The 19,509-nt window shown below is 38.3% G+C and overlaps 2 protein-coding genes across 4 annotated transcripts in view; both read left to right on the forward strand.

Moving 5' to 3' along the window:
* Positions 1-5,799: 5,799 nt before the first annotated feature.
* Positions 5,800-18,620, forward strand: prkaa1 (protein kinase, AMP-activated, alpha 1 catalytic subunit). The gene is made up of 9 exons (XM_008423624.2): positions 5,800-6,005; positions 7,900-8,041; positions 10,902-10,995; positions 11,103-11,247; positions 12,196-12,283; positions 12,392-12,616; positions 12,724-13,216; positions 13,310-13,436; positions 15,953-18,620. The coding sequence occupies exons 1-9, from the start codon at positions 5,909-5,911 to the stop codon at positions 16,234-16,236; spliced, it is 1,695 nt and encodes a 564-aa protein (XP_008421846.1). The 5' UTR covers positions 5,800-5,908; the 3' UTR covers positions 16,237-18,620.
* A 434-nt stretch (positions 18,621-19,054) lies between these two features.
* Positions 19,055-19,509, forward strand: part of ttc33 (tetratricopeptide repeat domain 33) — a 24,177-nt gene continuing 23,722 nt past the window's right edge. Inside the window, exon 1 of one of the 3 annotated variants that reach the window (XM_008423625.2) lies at positions 19,055-19,078. Coding sequence is in view for 1 of the 3 variants with exons in the window: in XM_008423626.1 (XP_008421848.1) it covers positions 19,277-19,278 (2 nt within the window). In the remaining 2 variants the exon portion in view is untranslated. Of the gene's footprint in view, positions 19,079-19,143; positions 19,279-19,509 lie in introns of those variants that run through there. The other 2 variants (XM_008423627.2, XM_008423626.1) reach the window with 2 other exon arrangements.

Below are 19,509 nucleotides of genomic sequence, written 5' to 3' on the forward strand. Positions count from 1 at the left end.
AAGTATTCAAACTTTCAACTTTATCATCTCTATCAATGCATTGTTATCAGAAATTTTGCTTCCCAGACCAACACAAACTGGTACTGGACTGTTACTATTAACTCAAAATGATTCATACCCCTAGCTGACGTACACTGAAAATGACTCATAAAGGAGGCAGATAATGGTCCAAAGATAATGAAGCAGTTGTGTTTTTAATTAACTTGTTACTTTTTACTTTTTTAAAATGGCGTACTGAAAGTTGCATTTATTTTTCTGCATAATAAATGCAAAAATGTGTCCTGGCATTATGATTACTACCTATCTTTGTTCATGTTTTTATTGATATTTTGATCGCTTATCGTCTTTGAATCTTTATCTTGAGACTTTCCAAAAAATGTTGTAAATCAACAGATAACTTTACAACTGAATCTGCCAGTGTTTCTTTTGTTATAAATAATATGTGGTGTGTACCTGGATTTTGAGTCCTTTTACTCTGAAAATCCTAAACAAGTCCAGTCCAACCAGTTGCCTTTAGGAATCAATCAGTTAATACCAGAGTAATTTAATCCCAGTATGTTCTCTGAGTGCCTCAGAAGTTTCTTAGAGTAGATTAGTGAATAAATAACATCATGGGGACAAAGGAATACCTGACATGTCTGCCCCTTATCCAAGCGTGACACTAAGAAATACATTTTGAACTAAGAGATATTAGAAGTTTGAAGTTTTGAGGGACATAAAGATGTGGACCAGAAAGTGTTCTGCTCAGACGGGGCCATGATTCAATTTTTGTGGTCTGCATTAAAACAAGCACAGAGCAGCATGCTGATAGCACCGTCCCTATACAAGAAATGTGACAAGAGGTATGAATACATTCACAAGGCCCTGAACACCCCTAATGCTCGGCTGTTTAGCGGTTTGTTGTCAGGTCGTGACCTCCAGAAGTTGATGATTTCTCTCATAATTCACGCTTTTGTTGCATTCTGGTTTATTACGTTTTAAATTATTACGCATTTAAGGCCTCGCCCATTCTCCAGTAACTCACCTGCAGGTGGTTTAAAATGTGACTGTGAGGATGCTGAGCAGTACAGAAAAGAGCTCATAATTCCAGTGCCGTCAGCCTACACTGGCTCCCGGTTCACCTTCAATTTCAATTTAAAACTTGGCCGACTGCCTTCGTGGCTCTAAAGAAACAAGCTACTTCCTTTATCACAGGACTTCTTCTGCGACGTTTAGTCAATCTGGTAGCAAATCACTGCTGCAACTCTTACATCCCACTTAGAATGAAAAGAGCAACTGTGCACTCTTATGTAATTTTGTTTTTTTTTCTGTTCAACTTTAGCGGTGATCATAATTGATCACCGCTAAATGTGTTGCATATTTATCAAATGTGTTGCATATTTATTGAAATATGCAACACATTTGAATAAATGTGTTGCATATGATAAATTGTGGCAATGAAACCACAAAGAAAGCATTGAGGACAAGCATTAGCGGTAGCAATATACACAATGAGGAAAACATATTGCAAATTGCTAACAGAAAGAAACCAGGTGCAACCAGAGGTCATAGAAAATGTGAAAGGGTGAAAGAGATGAGCTGAGTCTGAATTGGAACAATGGGATCTCTTAATGGCGGTGGATCTACCTAGTTTATAGGATTGATGTACCACATTTTAATAAAAAGAACAAAATGGCTTTCATCACTAAAAATCTAAATATGTCCAGAAACTCACACAGTAAGGTCAGAAAAATTGACAGTGGTGTGAAAAGATATTAAGTTGCAATGTTTTCACTGAAATAAGCAGCAGTTCTAGGCCCTTACATAGCTCTCTAAGTTATAGTTGATGGTTATAATTAATGATAGAAAATTGAGGAGGCTCACAAATTCACAACCTAAATAGATGCGATTACAACTTTGATCTCTTGTGAGCATATTGGATGGGGTTAGGGTTAACCCTAACCTTGCATTTCTCTGTTTAGCTATACAGCAAAAGTTCAGCCTAGTTGACCTGATCCTTAAACATTTCGCCCTGTAAAAAATACACTGAGGCCTGTCTTAATATAAAAAGATTTGACACAATTACCTAGATTTCTCTTAGATAAGCAGCCTTTGACATTATGGACTAAATGTGATTCCATTGTCTTATACTTAAAACCTATTTGAAAGATAATCAAATTTGACTATATGATTGAATTGATTTGATACTTTGACTTATTTCTATTATAATGAGAGGATATGTACTTCCAATATATAGAACTTAGAGTAAATTGAGTAAAAACTTTAATGTGATGGGAATTGACAAAATCATCATTGTGCTTTTGGTTCTTGCATATATGCTGGGTAGAAAATTTTTTTCTTGCGGCGTATCCAACAAACACAAATGTTCTCAAGTGTATTTGGAGAACACTTGTAGGCTAAAAGTACAGGAGCAGGCAGAGATGAGGCTGGTTAAGAATTGTGACTAACCTACTCCAAAATTTTGTGAGTGGCCACACAAAAAAAAGGCCATTGAAGAAATTCAAGGCAATCCACTTGAAAGTAGCAGCTGTGCCCATTGATGGTGATTCAAAGGTCAATATCCTAATTTGGTGAAAGGGGAAAATACTGCGTCAGCGCCCTCTGCTGGACATAATACTTACAGCACCTGGCATTCCCAGGTGGTCTCCCATCCAAGTACTAATCGGGCCCGAGTCCGGTTTGCTAACGAGTTCAGACGAGATCAGGCGTGTTTAGAGTAGCATGGCCTTAAGCTGTCCGAGAACATAAATACAGTCATTTTATACAATACACTACTTGTAGTTTTCTCAATGGGCCACTATTTTAGTGTAAATTATTTACAGTGTTCGTTCCGCTTCTTCGGAACTTACTCTCTTTTCTAGAGTTCAATTTTCTTGCTAGATTAAGTCTTGGAAGTCCCTATTTCTCGCCTTGTATTTAAAATGACCACATTTTTTTTAAAAAAGCGGTTGTGATGTGGAAAGTTTCCTGGCAAAACGCTCAAAATCTCAGTCTAATAATGGCTGTGCTACTTAAGTAGCACTTTTGCCTGGAGACTAGGTGCGTCGTCATCCTGGAAATCAGATCAGGATGTTTCTCTGAAGCCGTAGCTCACTTTTCTTGGAAAAAAAATATTTTCTCCACGTTCAAAACAGTTTGAAGGAGGCTTGAAAACAGAAAATAACTTTCAACAGAATGTCTCTTTGCTGCTCTTCGAGTCACAAGGCTGACATCCAAAGTATATGTGCAGGTGCACTCATGCCCACATGCTACAAATGTTCAACAAGCTCTGCACTGGCGGCGACATAATTCCAGGAACAAAAATGCTGTGTGAAACTGGGGTTTGTCATGAACTTTTGTAGAGAATAAGCCTGCTTTTACTAAGTATACATGATTTGTGTCTCTAAAGCCAGATACATTTGACTGCAGCACTTGTAATTTTTACTTTATGCTTTTAGCCATTAACTCTCCACCGAATCACGGTGCTACCAAAATGTAGAACCTGTTATTTGCACTGTGCAAATAAATAATTTCTGTCAGTTTCAGTTCAATCTCGAAGCAATCATTACAACAATGTAAAATAGACAGTAATATCTAAATGTATTTTTCCACTTTACTTTATCTGTTGTGGCAGAGTATTCAAATGGAGAAATCCACAGTGAAATGTAGTGAAATTTCTTCCTTTGGGAATGAGATTTCACCAATACAGATTTCCCAACTTACTACATTGTGCAACACTGAATTTAGAAGAATATAAAAAATGTAAAATACTTAGAAAGGACATGGTTTATGTGCTGGAGTTATAAGGACAAGAATTTTAAAAAAATGGCTGTGCGGTTATTTTGATCTCACAAGGAATGTGCTTCCAAACCAAATGTTAGAGATGGTGATTTAGATTCATTTCTCTGTGGAGAAGCCCCACTCGTTAGCAGGAGGTTTCTGTGTTCAGGTTCTAACTTCATGCTTTCTAAAGTTATTTACCAGTGGTACCTATTGTCATTTTAGGCTCTACTTTATTTTTTTTCATCGCCACTGACTGGAGTCAGAGTTCAGTTAAGCTTCCTGTTTGAGCTTGTAAAACCTTTTCCCCTGATTCATTCCAGCTAGTTCTGGTTCCCTCCTTTAACCTGCAGCTGTTTGCGTCTTCGATGGCTCCAGCTGATCTGCATCTATGCATTTCTTTGGTTTCCTGTTACGGAGTAGAATCTGTAACGGATTCTGCTCTGGCTCTGTTTGTGGAGGTCATCTTTGGGATCAGAACCGGGATCAGTCCTGTTGGGATCATTGTCTCATCGTGTGGCTTGATTTAGATACGCCCAATAGTACCTGACTTCTGTTGTAGAGAAAGAAAAACGGAGGATTAGTTTCCTGTCCAGCTCAGCTCAGGTTCCGATAACGTCTCATTTTATTGGTCAATAAATCCTAATCATCATCTAACCTTCGTGCCTCTGAACTTATTTACCCAGAACCCTTAAAAACAGACATTCTTGTGGGGTTGTGGTTTGTTTTCGCTTACACCTTGATCAAAACCTAAACATCCTTCTGCTTCTTTTGATGTGAAAAGAAAATATGATCTGCAGAGAAGTTAAAACTTAGATGAGGGAAACATATTTGCCCTCCAGAAAGCACAACCTCAAGGGTTCAGGGGAATATCAGTGTAAGCTACTACCTCCGTGAGATGGTAGATTTCTATTTGAGGAGAATTTCTGGAATATTGGAAAACTCAAGCTGGACTTAGCTTTCTTTCGGCTCTCATTTCTTCATAAATGTTTGTCTACATCTTCATACTTTAATCAATGACAGTTGTCTCAGTAAGCATGTAATGTTTTGAGTTCAAAATTAGATTAGAGAAAACACAACAAACTAATAAAATATGATTACTAATTTAATGGCTGCACGTGGTTCATTTCTCAAATGTTTGTCCGTCTATATAGAGTTTGCACAGAATGAATGGTAGATCAACATTTATGTGCCAGCAGAGTTTCCCTGCTCCGTTATTATAAGAGCTGGCTGAGCGCCTGCATATTAATGTAAACAAGGAATGTTTTGTTTTGGGACAAACAAAAATGTTGGCTTCCTCAATATATACATTCGATGCATATCTGAGCTAAATTTGTTTTCAGATCAACAGAAAGACAGATAGACAGTGTGAGTTGAAAAACAGAAATGGATAACTTGCTTAGATAAGTATGTAGTCAGATACAGGGACGCATGGGTCTTCTTTGAATGCTTCAGGTGTGTATTTGGAAGACAACTGGTTTAACCTATCTTGATTTTGCAAGTGAAATTTCTGATGCTGTGTTGCATGACCTTAGTCATTTTCATGGAGTTTGTGTGAGTATTGATGTATGAAGTTTTATTTTCTACTTTTTAAAACTGGTTTTAAACAAAGTTTAACTTATAAATATTTTAAATAGTTGTTTATATTTCTTTGTTCCTTGTCTTTAACAGCTGTATAGTTATGTTAAGAAGTTGTAGATTCCATCACTGGCAGAAGGGTTTTATTGTCAGATGAGCCAAAAACCAGGCTATTTGGTGACAAAACGTGTGTCAGAAGTAGGCACGCTTTTGGTTAAGTTTTCTATCTTGAAAACACTAAACCAACTGTTTATTTATTTATTTATTTATTTATTTATTTATTTATTTATTTATTTATTTATTTATTTATTTATTTATTTATTTATTCTGATACTTAATAAAGGGATTTTTCATGTTCGAGTATGTAACGAAAATTTCGGAGTTTTGTTTGTGCAGTGAAGGCAACACTGTAACACGCCTACGGGCTTTGACGAATCATGCGCGTGCCGGGGTGGATCTCTTTCCTCCGTGCGTCGGGGAGCGGATTCGGAGCCGCTCGAGAGACGCACACAGAGTTCGGTCCGTGTCTGGCTGCAGCAAGCTAACCCCGCAGAAAGGCCGCTGCGGGAAGATGGCGACGGAGAAACAGAAACACGAGGGAAGAGTTAAAATTGGACATTACATTCTCGGTGATACGCTTGGAGTCGGGACTTTCGGGAAGGTTAAAGGTATGTCTCGTATGTGTTGCCGTCTCTGCGTCCTGGCGGCTGAAAGATGCAGGCTTTTAGCTTAGCCGCTAACTTAGCCTGCTAGCGAGCTAAACTGTCGCCAAATCGGAAATGTAGCGCATATGTTGTCATGTTCCAGCTTGATCTACTTTGTGAGAAACGCCACAATTATTTAAAGCAACTGAATGATTCAACAGAGCTAGCAAGACTTCTCGATTATTTCTGATACAATAGTTTTAGTTAGCGGTAATAGCGCTGTTAGCTAACCCAGTGATCCACAAGTCGCTGTTGGGACTGAAGTAAATCTTCCTGACTGCTATTGATTCGTCTCCCTTTTTCCTGTTTGAAAACATTAAAATTACTCTTGTGACACTGTGCTAACTTCAGCTGACCTTTACGGCTGAGGAAATGTTAACGCTTCCAGGTGTGTTTGGAGAGGGAGTGGGTCAAAACCAGTTAAATGTTCGCCCCAGTGTTTTCAGTGTTTTCTTAGCTACTACCCAGGTAGTAGCTAAGGTCATTAACAGAGGTTACCTACTCAGTTTGGACAGAGGTGGGATTTGTTAGCTGTAATTTGTACTTCCTCCCCCCGACACATTATAAACCTGGACCTATCACCAGCAACAAACAGCCGGTCTGTTTATAGTCAGTTAATTTTCAGTGACTCATCTCCCTGGTACCCCAGTTTCTGTAGCTGATGAAAGGAAAACACGGTGTTAGTGCATTGGAGCTGCTGCCCTGTGTGAATGGTATTCAGATTTAAGCAGTAAAGAATGGATGTTCACTTACAAAGTTGCACAGAGTGTTATAGAATTGCTGTCCGGAGTACAAATACATCTTTTATTACTGCGTCTGTTGTTTGATTCCAAATATGTGGCAGGCATATTGGATTTTGTGATCAAGGTTTGTGTGAAATGGCCTGTTTACTTAGGTGGTAGTTGTTGTAAAATGGTTTCAGAACGCCTGCTTTGTTTATACAATGTTACAAAAAGAGTTATAAATAGTCTGCCACATGTTTTATGAGGAGCTGAGAGCAAAAGCTCAAAAGGTCCAAAAACCAAGCAACTTTGCTGCAATACTTTCAGCCTTTCCTTGTGTAACAGAAAGGCACTTACACTTGCAAATTCTGAAATCAGCTCTTGATCAGTTCACTTCAGGAGAAATTAAAGCACTGTGGTATTTGCTGATCTGAACAACAGGAACTTACAACTCCTCAGTCTCTTATCACGGCTGGCAAAGTTGACCTGGCATTTCCTCTTTGTGTCTCTAAATATTTTGTCAGCACAGCTAATAAAGTGAAACTTTGAGCATCACCTTACATAGCAAACTGCTCTGTTGTTCCACGATGTGATCAGTTATTGAAATAATTTTTTTTTGTTTGCTGTCGTATTGGAATAACCCTCTAGCAGCAAATGATTAAGTAAGAACATTTTTGCACTAAATTCCCCATTGAGATATTTGCGTATCCAAGTTAATACTTTCTACTTTGACATTTGCAATGTGCAATAAAATGTGTGCATGTGTTGGTAGCAGTAAATCCGATCCAAGCAAAATGCCACAACAAACCTCAGCCGTAAAGAGTCGAGGTCAAGAAGAAACAAAATACGACTTTGAGGAGCGGCACTGAAGTTGGCTTTTAAAGAGCTGTAAACTTTGATCTTTGATTCCTCGTGTGGATTGCGGGGATGAGTTCAAATAAACAATTATTGATCTCTGTCTGCTGCATTTAAATAAAACAAGTTGCATGTCTTTAAACACAAAAAGAAGAATTTGACTTTTTTTTTTAACTATTAAATGTTTAATGTTTTGAAATTATTTTCTTATTAAGTTATTCATGTGCTCTTGTTTTCTGATTTCAATTCTATTCTCCCTCTGTTATTTGCTCGTTGCACAGTGGGCCAACATGAGCTGACCAAGCACCAAGTGGCTGTGAAAATCTTGAACAGGCAGAAGATCCGCAGTTTGGACGTGGTGGGAAAAATCCGCCGGGAGATCCAGAACCTCAAGCTTTTCAGGCACCCTCACATAATTAAACTGTAAGTCCTAAATTACACACCCACTCACCGCCGCGTAATCCCCCCCGCCGCCACATTAATGCCACCCACTGAACTATTTCCAGACTTTCGGTGGTGCGTTCCAGGATGCATCCGTCAGGGTGATATCATCTGACCCTGTGTCCCTTTCCATCAGTGCTCTCTGTCTGCGTTGTGCTTTCCCCTCCCCCTTCTTGTTGTGCATTTTAATGAGCAAAAAGTGCATTATCAACGACCCCAGCCATGTGACCTCTTTGTCCTGAAATAATTACCCGCCGAAAAGCTGCTTTTTGAGCCAGTAACCACGTTGCTTGCCTTGCCTTGCTTTAAATTATTTGTGAAGTTCTTCACAACATTTGTACCTGCCAACTTTGAAAGATGACAGATATTTTCAATGAGTCATATTACAGTTACTGTCGGAGCCGACTGTCACACTCGTGTTGCAAAGGGTCCTGCGGTTTCATAAGGGAGTGAGCCCTATGAACCTTTTGGAATAGACTCTTCCAAAATCTATTTTATTCAGCAACATGCTGCTACATGCAGCAGTGATACTCTGTTACTGAAAGGAGCACTGATCTAAATACAATGAAGGAAATTGCTGCAGTACTTCCTGCCTGATGGGTAATTGTCTGCAAGCTACAGTTAGAGGGTTAGTAAATAGAGCACGAGGTGTGGCAAATGTCTTGAATATCAGCTCCATGTCATGCATGCACAAGAATGTAAACTTTGTGTGTGGGATCCTAGAGAGGGAGAGAGAGACAGTGAAAGAGAGAGAGAGAGAGAGAGAGAGAGAGAGAGAGAGAGAGAGAGAGAGAGAGAGATGTCATCTTTTCCAGAGGGCAGAAGCAAATGGAACAAACTCTGTGGTGTGTCCTGTTTAGTCTCAGAGCAAATGCAGCAGTGCAATACAATAGTACTATGACAAATGTATGGAAGCCCATTTCCGCCAAAAAGGGAACAAATAAAAACACAAGAAGATATCCTAATCACAAGTTTTGAAGACATAATTGCAAGAGTAAATCTCAATATTACAAGTTTTGAAGTTATAATTACCAGAAGAAAAATTGTATCTATGACTTTAAAACACTAAATTCTGACTTTCATTTTCATAACAATGACCTGAAAACTTCCTGTTGGGCTTTTGTTTTTTCTTTCAAGGTGGAAATGGGCTTCCAGAAGATCAATAAAAAATTTTTTAAGTAAAATTTTTCCCTTACTCTTTAAATTTCTCTTTATTTTTTTATTTCAATGGTTGTATTCACTGCCCACTTAAGACAATAGATGTTTTGAATTGCCTTCCTGTGAGGTTCAATATCTGTTGAATGTGATGGGGCATCTTTCAAAGAAATCAGCTATAGAAGCCACCTGAAATGTGTCCTCCTTCATCCACTTTAATAAGATTGCATGAGGAAGAGAAGCACAGCTCTAAACAACTCACTTAAGCCTGCTCAGCTAAGGGCTTAAATGGGAGGCAAATACATTTCTTCCCTTGTTCCCAGTTACCTTCTATTTAAACACAAAGGATTCTGATGTCCTGGTTGACATAGAAACTGCACCAGCATTCAGCCACTAATACAAAACAAAATTCAGATCAGAGATTTTAAAAAAAGTTAGAATTACCAAAACATGTAGACTAAATACAAGGCTTAGGCTTATGATTCTAATCAAGGCGTTTTCAAATCAGATCGGGAGTTGTTGACCAAGCTTAGCTCTTGATTTCTGTTGTTTGTAAACTTTTAATGATTTTTTAAATTTGCTACCCACAACTACAGCTAGCTATGCAATTTCCAAGGCCACTTGTTAAAAATCACAACCTATTTTATTGTTCTTAGCCATCCAAGATGATCAGATGTCCCCTGCTTTCCAAGACACTTAACTCTCATTCATTTTTGCAGCATTTAGAATAAAGTACCACTTTTGTGAAGCAGGGCGAACGCCTTCTGTAAATAATGTCCACATAATTAACTGGAACTGAACTGAAATGCGTTGCATGGCAAATTATCAATGAGTCATATCAAAACAGAGAAGAGAAATACAAACATTATATCGGCCCTCAGCAAACCACTAGAGCTAAGAATAAGTTTAGAAAAGTTTGTATCTGTATGAATCAAGACAACTGCAGAAACTCGTGTTAGGAGGGAATATCAAATGTCACATGCTTCAATAATTGTTATTGTATGTCATATCAGAAAAGACATTTGTTTATGCTGGGTTTTTTTTGTTAGTTTGTTATTGCTTTGAATGTAAATTCCACATTAAAGTTGTAAAGAATTTTGTTGCTTCTGCTATTAAGGCCTTTTGGTTTTTACTGATGTTTTTACGATTAAACGGCATCAAAGTTCAGAGCATATTCTGTGAATTCATCACAGCTTCTACTTAGAAATGAGCACTGGGAGCTAAAGGTGACATTACCATAGTTTAGATGGGGTCATAGATCATTACAACAACACTGTGTGTGTGTGTGTGTGTGTGTGTGTGTGTGTKTGYGTGTGTGTGTTTGCAAACCAGTCACAAACCAGGTGCTGGTTCTCAATTAATGGTGTACAACCTTACAAACTTGGATCTGCCATTAAACTGTAACTGATTGCATCCTTAAAATGCAAGAAAGGGTGCGCCTAAAAGATATTAAACATGATGGATTAGATTTAAATGCTTTCATCTTACAACTTCCCTAACATTTTATTGCTCAAACTCGGCTGTAATCATATTTTGACACGTCAAGTCAAATATTCATGTCTGACTGATTCTTCTTTGGCACGATATGAAATGAAGTTCCTGCCATCTGAGCTGTTTTGAGTCAGTTCTGCTCCTCAGCTGTTAATAACTCATGTGATTTTAATCTTTTTTGTTACTGTTGTTGCAGGTATCAAGTTATTAGCACCCCTACAGATATCTTCATGGTCATGGAGTATGTCTCAGGTGGAGAGCTCTTCGATTACATCTGCAAAAATGGAAAGGTAGGACATGACAATACAGAAGACGATCCAAGAGTTGCAGATCAACTTGTCATGTTTTACGTTGATTGGCCTGTGTGAACGCTAACGGGTAATTTCTGATCCATCAGTTGGAAGAGAAGGAGAGTCGGCGACTGTTCCAGCAGATCATATCAGCGGTAGATTACTGCCACCGGCACATGGTGGTGCACAGAGACCTCAAACCTGAGAACGTGCTGCTCGATGCGCACATGAATGCAAAGATCGCAGATTTCGGTATGCACTCTACACTTCACCTGGCAGGCTTGGATAAGAGGCGCCGTTGTCGTTATAGTAAAAGGATAGCCAGTGAGGGTTCAGGTTGCTCTGCAAGCATTTTCTGGCGTGATGTTTTTAAGAGCAGACAATGTTTGATATATGTTAGTATAGGAACAGTCATGAATGCTGAAATAGAATAATAGTGCAGGCTTTCCAGTTATTAGCAGCACTGGCTTGTTTACCAGAAAATTGGCTAATATGTTGCCTGATCCTAGAATAGAGAACGTCAGTGTACAGTGAGAGTAAATGTGAAGTTAGAGTTGGAAAAGTTTTGAATATGTAATGGAGGAAGGTGAATTCCTCTTTGTCACAGGAAAATACTCCCAAGCTCGACCTTCAACTTACATCAGCTTTACTTTGTTATTGCATTTGTTTTATCTATGACTCAGATTTACTCTTGCTGCCAACAATAGGAGATTTTCTCTCCTTGTAGGCAGCCTGAGCATGAGTTGTAACAATGAGGTCAAATAAATAAACTCTGGGAACTTTAATACTGCTGTTTGTTTGGCAAACAGAGCCATAGCATTACTGTCTTTTATGTTCACAACGCCATAAAGAAGAACAAATGACACAAAAAGGTGAAGATTGAAGGTTGCTGGGTTTTTTTTATTATTCTTATTCTGAGACATATGATGAATATCTTGAATATTGTAAAATTAACTGCAGATGTGCCTTTGAATTTCCTTTGAAATGTTTCACATTATATCTGCTAACTTTATTTTCCCACAAACTCTGGTCAGCTCCCCTGAGCCTGCTGGCAGAGAAATGTAGAGAGGGGGACTTGTTGTCCTTTTCATTTTTTTTTATTTGTAAAAAATAATGCATTGATCTATCTCCAATTGAAGTTTGTGATTCTAACAAGACACCGAACCTTTTAATGCATTAACAGTTCAACATTCTGTGCAGGTCTGTCAAACATGATGTCAGATGGAGAGTTCCTGAGAACAAGTTGCGGTTCTCCAAACTATGCTGCTCCAGAGGTCATCTCAGGAAGGTAACGAACCAGTTCTCAAGTGAAAAATTAGCCTCGAAAGTCAAACTTTGCTTTGAATCTTGCATATATATATATATATATATATTTTTTTTTTACACCTGTCCTCAGGTTATACGCCGGTCCAGAGGTGGATATATGGAGTAGTGGTGTCATTCTGTATGCATTATTGTGTGGGACGCTCCCCTTCGATGACGACCATGTGCCAACGCTCTTTAAAAAGATCTGCGATGGGATCTTTTTCACGCCGCAGTATCTGAACCCCTCAGTAGTAAGCCTTCTTAAACACATGCTGCAAGTGGACCCAATGAAAAGGGCAACTATTAAAGAGATCCGGTAAGCCAAAAATACAATATCATTATTGTGTTTGTTCTGTTTTGGATTATAAATACGACTTCTTTAGTGCGTCTCAAACCCTCGGTCTGTCCATTTCGCCACTATAGTGAGGACGATTGGTTCAAACAAGATCTGCCAAAGTACTTGTTTCCTGAGGACCCCTCCTACAGCAACAACATGATTGATGATGAGGCCTTGAAAGAAGTTTGTGAGAAGTTCGAGTGCACCGAGGAGGAGGTTCTCTCCTGCATTTACAGCCGCAACCACCAGGACCCGTTAGCGGTGGCCTACCACCTAATCATCGACAATCGGCGCATCATGAGCGAGGCCAAGGATTTCTACCTGGCCTCGAGCCCGCCCGACAATTTTCTGGACGACGTGGCTGGAATCATCAAGCCCCACCCCGAGCGTTTACCCATCTTTGTGGCGGAGCCTCCTCCGAGGTCTCGCCACACACTGGACGAACTGAACCCCCAGAAGTCCAAGCACCAAGGCGTACGGAGAGCCAAGTGGCACCTGGGGATTCGCAGTCAGAGCAGACCCAACGACATTATGACCGAAGTGTGCCGTGCAATGAAACAGCTGGATTACGAGTGGAAGGTAAGGGGGAAAAATGTCCAACGTTAGCAGTTTTTAATAAAACGATTCTACTTTAATGTGTGTTTACAGTATTTAATTTCTTGCTCTTTCTAGGTTGTTAATCCATATTATCTGCGTGTGAGGAGGAAGAATCCTATCACAGGAATGCAAACCAAGATGAGCCTTCAACTCTACCAGGTGGACAGCAGAACCTACCTCCTTGACTTTCGTAGCATAGATGGTAAGTTCTTCCACTCGGTTCTGCATATTAGGACGGTATTAGTTTGTGTTTGACCTCATTCAGTCTTCCACATAAACTTAAAAATGTCTCAACCTAAAGTTGCATTTTGTAAGATTGTCTGTTCGTGTGAAGAAGACAGCAATATTTTTACGCCAGTCTGGAAACACAAGGGCCCACTTACACTAGCCATCAGCTTGTGGACTTATTGATGAGTCAGATATGTTTTCTCAAGTCGCAGCAACGTGGCATAAAAATAGGTTTGAAATTGGGTATAAATTTACACTCTAAATACTTGACATTTGACTTAGACTCGAGGTTTTAAGCTCAAGTCTGACAAACAGTCTCGTTTCATCAGAGGTATCAGTTGTCCACTGATCACCAGTCAGAGGGGAACATAGATGTGCTCTGCAGCAAATGGGTTCATTTCATTTCTTAGCCAGGGACATTTGCAGACATTGAGCTAATATGGGTTCATAATGGTCAGGAGTTTTTTGGGGGTTTTTTAGCTGTGGCTGAATGATGGTGAACACATGCATATTTGAAAAACTGAACTTGGTAAAGAATCTGTCTTTGGGTGAGTTAAAAAAAACAACTTCTTGTTTTGAAGAACTAAATGCATTATGTTCTTCTAAATAAAAGCACTTAAACTTCCACTTTACTTCACAACATTCTCTACTTTTCACCTGCTGCTGTGGATCTCACTCTTTTATCGTTTAAAGTGCACCATTTACTTTTTCTTTACTTAATTCAACTAGATGGCATGCATCCGATGAGAAGTTTAATTCAGTCATTAGAAAAAAATGATTTGTAATTGTGAACACTGCTGCAAACAATTAACCTCAATTAAAAGAAATGGAAAGAAACTTTGTATTTTTGACATTTAACACCCATGTTAAAGCATGTCCTTACTCATTAACCCTTTAAGATCTGCTGCACTTCTATGGAAAATTGTTTAAAAGTACTCATCCCTGTGTTTGTCTGTACTTTAAATGTTTGCTTTATTGTTTTATTGAGCTAATTAACTCTGCTTTTTGTTAATAAAAAATGTAGCACATTAATGGCATATTTATGTTGACCTAGCTATCTTAGCGAAACCCGAGCTGTATATATTTGGGTTGTTTATCTGACCCGAGTCCTGCAGTGCGCTGCTCTAGTATAGACTTCATTAATGATTGACTGAAAAACGAGGGCTTTTGGTTATCTGTATGGCCTTGGCAGCGACTTCAAACGAAAGTGTTATGAGTGTTTTTGTGTGCAGTTTGATGCGCAACAGTCGTGCTGTTTAAAGGGGACGAGGCTAAAATTTGACCCTAGCTGACCTGATGTGTTAGCAATGTTCAATTGTAGATCGTGCCAAAACAAACATGTTGTGAAAACTTAATGTTTTGAAAGCAAAGGGCAAATTTTATAAAGTTGTGTGTGGTCGGTCTTGCTTGGATTTTTACAAGGAAACCTCTTGTGAGATTTAGTGCCTTTGATTGCCATCAAAGGATGCTAGAAAACCACTAGGGGATGATAAAAGTTGACCTCTTGCAAAAGACTGAAGAATCTTGCTCTTTCAGTTTAGCAGCTTAAAAATATTAATTTTTAAGTCCCTACATCTATTGCAAAAGATGTAGGGACTAAACTGAATGCAAATGATTATTAGAGTGATACCTATAAATCCAGCTAACAAGATTCCCTAGAACAACATTTTAACACATTTTTTCTGGAAAACTAAGCCTGAATGCCATTTTTTTCTTAACAAGCAAAAAGGAAACTAATTTATGTTAAGATATATGCAAAGAAAATATCCTGAAGCCTAATGAAAACCCAGTGAAACATGATTATACTAAGTTTCTAAAGATTTGAATACTTCGGTGTGTTTGCCGTCAGACCAGGTCAGATCGGTGTACTCCAAGCATATTTCAAGATTAGTATTCTCATTAAAGTCTGTTATTTTAAGACAATATATAATGCATACTATATGTTTGTGTTGGTGTATTGGTATAACATTGATAAGAAAATCCATGTACTTTGTCAATTGGGTTTAATTGAAGTCATGTTTTTGTCCCAGCAAAACAAAAACTATTTGCTGCAGGACTGTTTATACAACTCATATGGGCATGTTGGACCATATATATTTATATAATAGAGATTGGTGAGAACTGATCATGCCGTTTTGAGGAATGCTTTATTTCTCAGTAAAGCATGTGAACCACTTCCTGAATGAAATGCCAAGGGATGGAGGGAGGGGGTTGCTAGTGGTAGGGAGTGTCCTGTGGGATTCAACAAAGATTCCCCCCCATTTCTTTGCCACAAAAGAAGATTTTACAAACCTCACAGCATGTTTTATGACAGAATGTCTGTAATAAATTCTAATCAGTGTTTCCCAGTTTCTGATATTGTTGCACCCTTGCTAGTCAGTGCTGTTAATCTCTCAGAAGAATAGTTAAAATTTTTTATCGTGTGTGTGTGTGTGTGTCAGTTTTTATTGGTTTTTCCTTGTTAAACATAGCCTTTCTTGTGCCGTTCAGATGATATGCTGGAGACTAAATCTGGAACTGCTACCCCTCTCCGCTCTGGGTCCGTGGGCAACCACCGCGCCACAGTAAAGAGCGACGCAGAGGGAGCAGACGTTTCGGCCACCTCCAGCACTGTGCAGCCCACCAAGACCGCCGAAGGCTCCCTAGGTTCCTCTCTGACCTCGTCCGTCGACTCGTCGGGTGGTGCGGACAGCACGCCCGCCCCCCGACCGGGGAGCCACACCATCGAGTTCTTTGAGATGTGTGCAAATCTTATTAAACTACTTGCACGATAGCTTGCAAAACAATCATCGCTAGCCTTTTTTCTCTCTGAGTGTCTTTATAGCAATAAGCATGCAACCGATTCATGGCTCACTTTATCCATGCTGAGGATGAAGTGATTGTTCCATGGCACTGATGCAGGTTGGCGTTCCCTGAGCTGTAGAGGGAGGTATACCAAGCTGACTGGGTCTGTAGGAGTTGAAGAAGGAGGAATCACGTGCTACTTAACTAGGACAGAACATTTCAGAGGGGCAGGTAAAAAGAGGGGGGCAGGGGGTGTCTTTGAATTTCCAAATCAGTCCTAACAACAGATTCCCACATCCCAAGTACAACTACATGCGGAAGTGATTACACTGAACGGTCTGTACTTATAGCCTGTAAGGCGCACGTTTCAGTACAGAGAACAAAATCTCGTTTTTTTTTTTTTTTTTTTGGCCTGCAGAGGAGGAAGCCACAGGTTGGGGGTGGGGGGTTAAAAATTGAGTGGCAGTCATAGGAGGCAGGAAGCACTTTTGCACAACTTTCTTTAATTTTCTGCTGCTTGTATTTTTTTTTTTTTTCTTAGTAGGGATCAGAGAGGCGTTGCAGATGTATCGGGGCACTCCACTATTTTCCATGCCCATCGCTTTCAGTTGGACCCCAAAACGTGCAGTGACCCTTGATGTCTGCAGTGTGTCAGGGACAAAAAAAAAAAAAGAAAAAAAGATGCTTCATCAGATTTATGTAGGGTTTTCTTGTTTCTGTCAAATACTTAAATGTTCATGATCTTGTCCTCTTTGTAAAAAAAAAAAAAAATTGTTTGAAGTTGTTTGTCCCCCTGCATTTTTATATATAAAAGGCGTGAACATATTTATCTGCATTAAGTGGAGGAGGTTTTGGTTGTAATAGAATTTGATTTTTTTTTTCTTGCATTAAATTCTATTGCTGGATATTAGACATATATAAATATATATTCCTTTCTTTTTCTTTTTTTTTTTTTTTTTTTTTTTTTTTTTTTTTTTTACTGTTTTTAGGTCTTTGTCAGTTTTGTTGCCCTCAATCACAATTATTCTGATACTTGATTGTCTTTCTAGATAACTAGCTCGCTTTAAGAGGTGTTTTGTTATGACACAAATCTAGAAATATATCATTTTAAGTGTTCATGTATTAGATGGACAAATTGATTTTGGAGTTTTTATGTTTTGGGATAAAGTATAGGATATGAGTATGATTATTGAGTGAAATGCCTTTGGCCTACATTCATTTCATAAATGCCAATCAGTCATGTATACTGACCTCAAGGCCTAATTTTAAACAAAAGTAGCAGTAATAGCCGATATGTGGAAAGTTTGTCGGTGAATACATATAATTTTTTTTTTTCCTTCAGATTTTTATTTTTTAATTGCTCTCACATTCCTTTTAAATTTGACATTTTATTCCAGACTTCACTTGAATTTATTTGGTACTGTAAATTGTTAAGGACGGAACGTTTTTGGTAAGATGGTAAACGTGAGACAGATTTATATTTGATAAGGTTTGTTTGGACACTAAACTTGCAGACTTAAAGTCACAGATATGTCTTTAAATAAAACACATCTCATTCCATTTCCTGTTCAGTTTTAAAAGTTGTGAGTGGTAATTGTTTGGCTGCCTTATCCTTTCTAGTACTGTTCATCAGTTTTTAATGCTTGAAATTTGATTCCAGTGCTGGTCAGAAATATTGGCACCTTTTGCAGTTTTTAAAGATTGATGTCCACGGCTTATGTTAGTCTTATATCAGTAGTACACATTTAAACTGGTTTTGGAAAAACGTAATACTTTATTACAAAACGAATAAAAGTCTGACCTCCAGTTTGATTTTGTTTGTTTTTTTTAAAGTCACCTCTTTCAGTAAGTAGACCCTTAATGGTGTTTAGCTTTAAACAACGCTGAAATAAGTTCAGATCATGACTGAAATTGCAAAGTGTGTCAATAATTGTGATCATGTTCTCTCATGGTGTATGAAAGGTTTCCACCCAAAACTAGTCAGTTCATATTTGATCTTGATGTCTCAGTTTTTAAACCACAGGTTGGAAAAAAAAAAGGGTAAAGACAGTTTATAGTGTTGTAGACATGGTTTAAAATAGTACTTATTTTTAAAGGGTTTCTTGAAAGTCTAGATTATCAAAATTTGTCATGCCTTACATGATGGGTTTTGTAGGAAAGATGAATGTGTGCAAAAAACATTAACTCCTTGAGAGATTATGGAAAGTGTCCTAGAAGACTGTTCAATACAGTCTGGTTGAACCTCTTCCAATATATTGCTCTATTTTTGTTTGGTGTGAAGGGAGTCCCTACCAGATTGAGCAGTGTAAATCTAAATGGAAAGTGTTGAATCATTTGTATACACAACTGGCTAATAAACTGCTAATAAATTGCATACTGTTGTTTGGAAGTGTTTTTGTTTTTCATTTTATGTAGCCATTCTGAATAAATGGCTCTATAATGGCAAATAGATTAGGTTTGATAGTTTCTATTAAATTGTATAGCTCTTATTCAGACTTTCATATGAATAAATTATTCTAAAATTATCTTCCAGAAATGTTACAATGGGAAAAAGTTTCAAGTTTCTCTAAAAAATATAAAAGGAACAATATATTAAATTAATAGACTGTAAATATATGTAAGATACTGTAAAAATGCTTAAATTTGAAGCGTTTTAAGAAATAATGATTACCTTTAAATTAACAGGTTGCTTTTATTTTGAAATAAGATGGAAATATCTTCCGGGTGATGCTGCATTTACGGGGAAACGAAAAATCACCTTGTTAAGTTCATGGTTCTGACGCATCTATTTAAGGTTTCTTCACGTGAAAGTACCTTCGTACTCAAAATAGAGTAGGGAAAGTTATTTTGTTAAGTTATTTGCAAATAGAAACATGGGAAATAATTATATATTTTTTGATCTTATAAAATGATGGCGAAATGTCTAAGATTCTGGTTGTTCAATGTACATTGAACGCACCATTTAAGGTTAAAAACAATGGCTGACAGCTAGGTATTGCGCATTAGTTTATATATGCGGGACAGCTGTAAATGTATGTGGGTGCATAGCTCCTGTAACTGTTTGAACATCACTCTAGTGGCTCTACTTTCATTAATGCTCAGTCAGAATAAAGTGTTGTTTTGCTAAGCTAATGTCCTTTGTGTCGGAACTATAGAGAAGGTCCTCGCTGCAGCATGCAGAAAGGGGCGGGGACGGACCACTGTCAGCCTCATACCTTATATGGAAATGGGACCATTGCACTCCGGAAGTGAAGGGGGCGCTA

This window comes from Poecilia reticulata, linkage group LG12 (assembly GCF_000633615.1).
Source record: "Poecilia reticulata strain Guanapo linkage group LG12, Guppy_female_1.0+MT, whole genome shotgun sequence".
Classification (NCBI taxonomy): domain Eukaryota; kingdom Metazoa; phylum Chordata; class Actinopteri; order Cyprinodontiformes; family Poeciliidae; genus Poecilia; species Poecilia reticulata.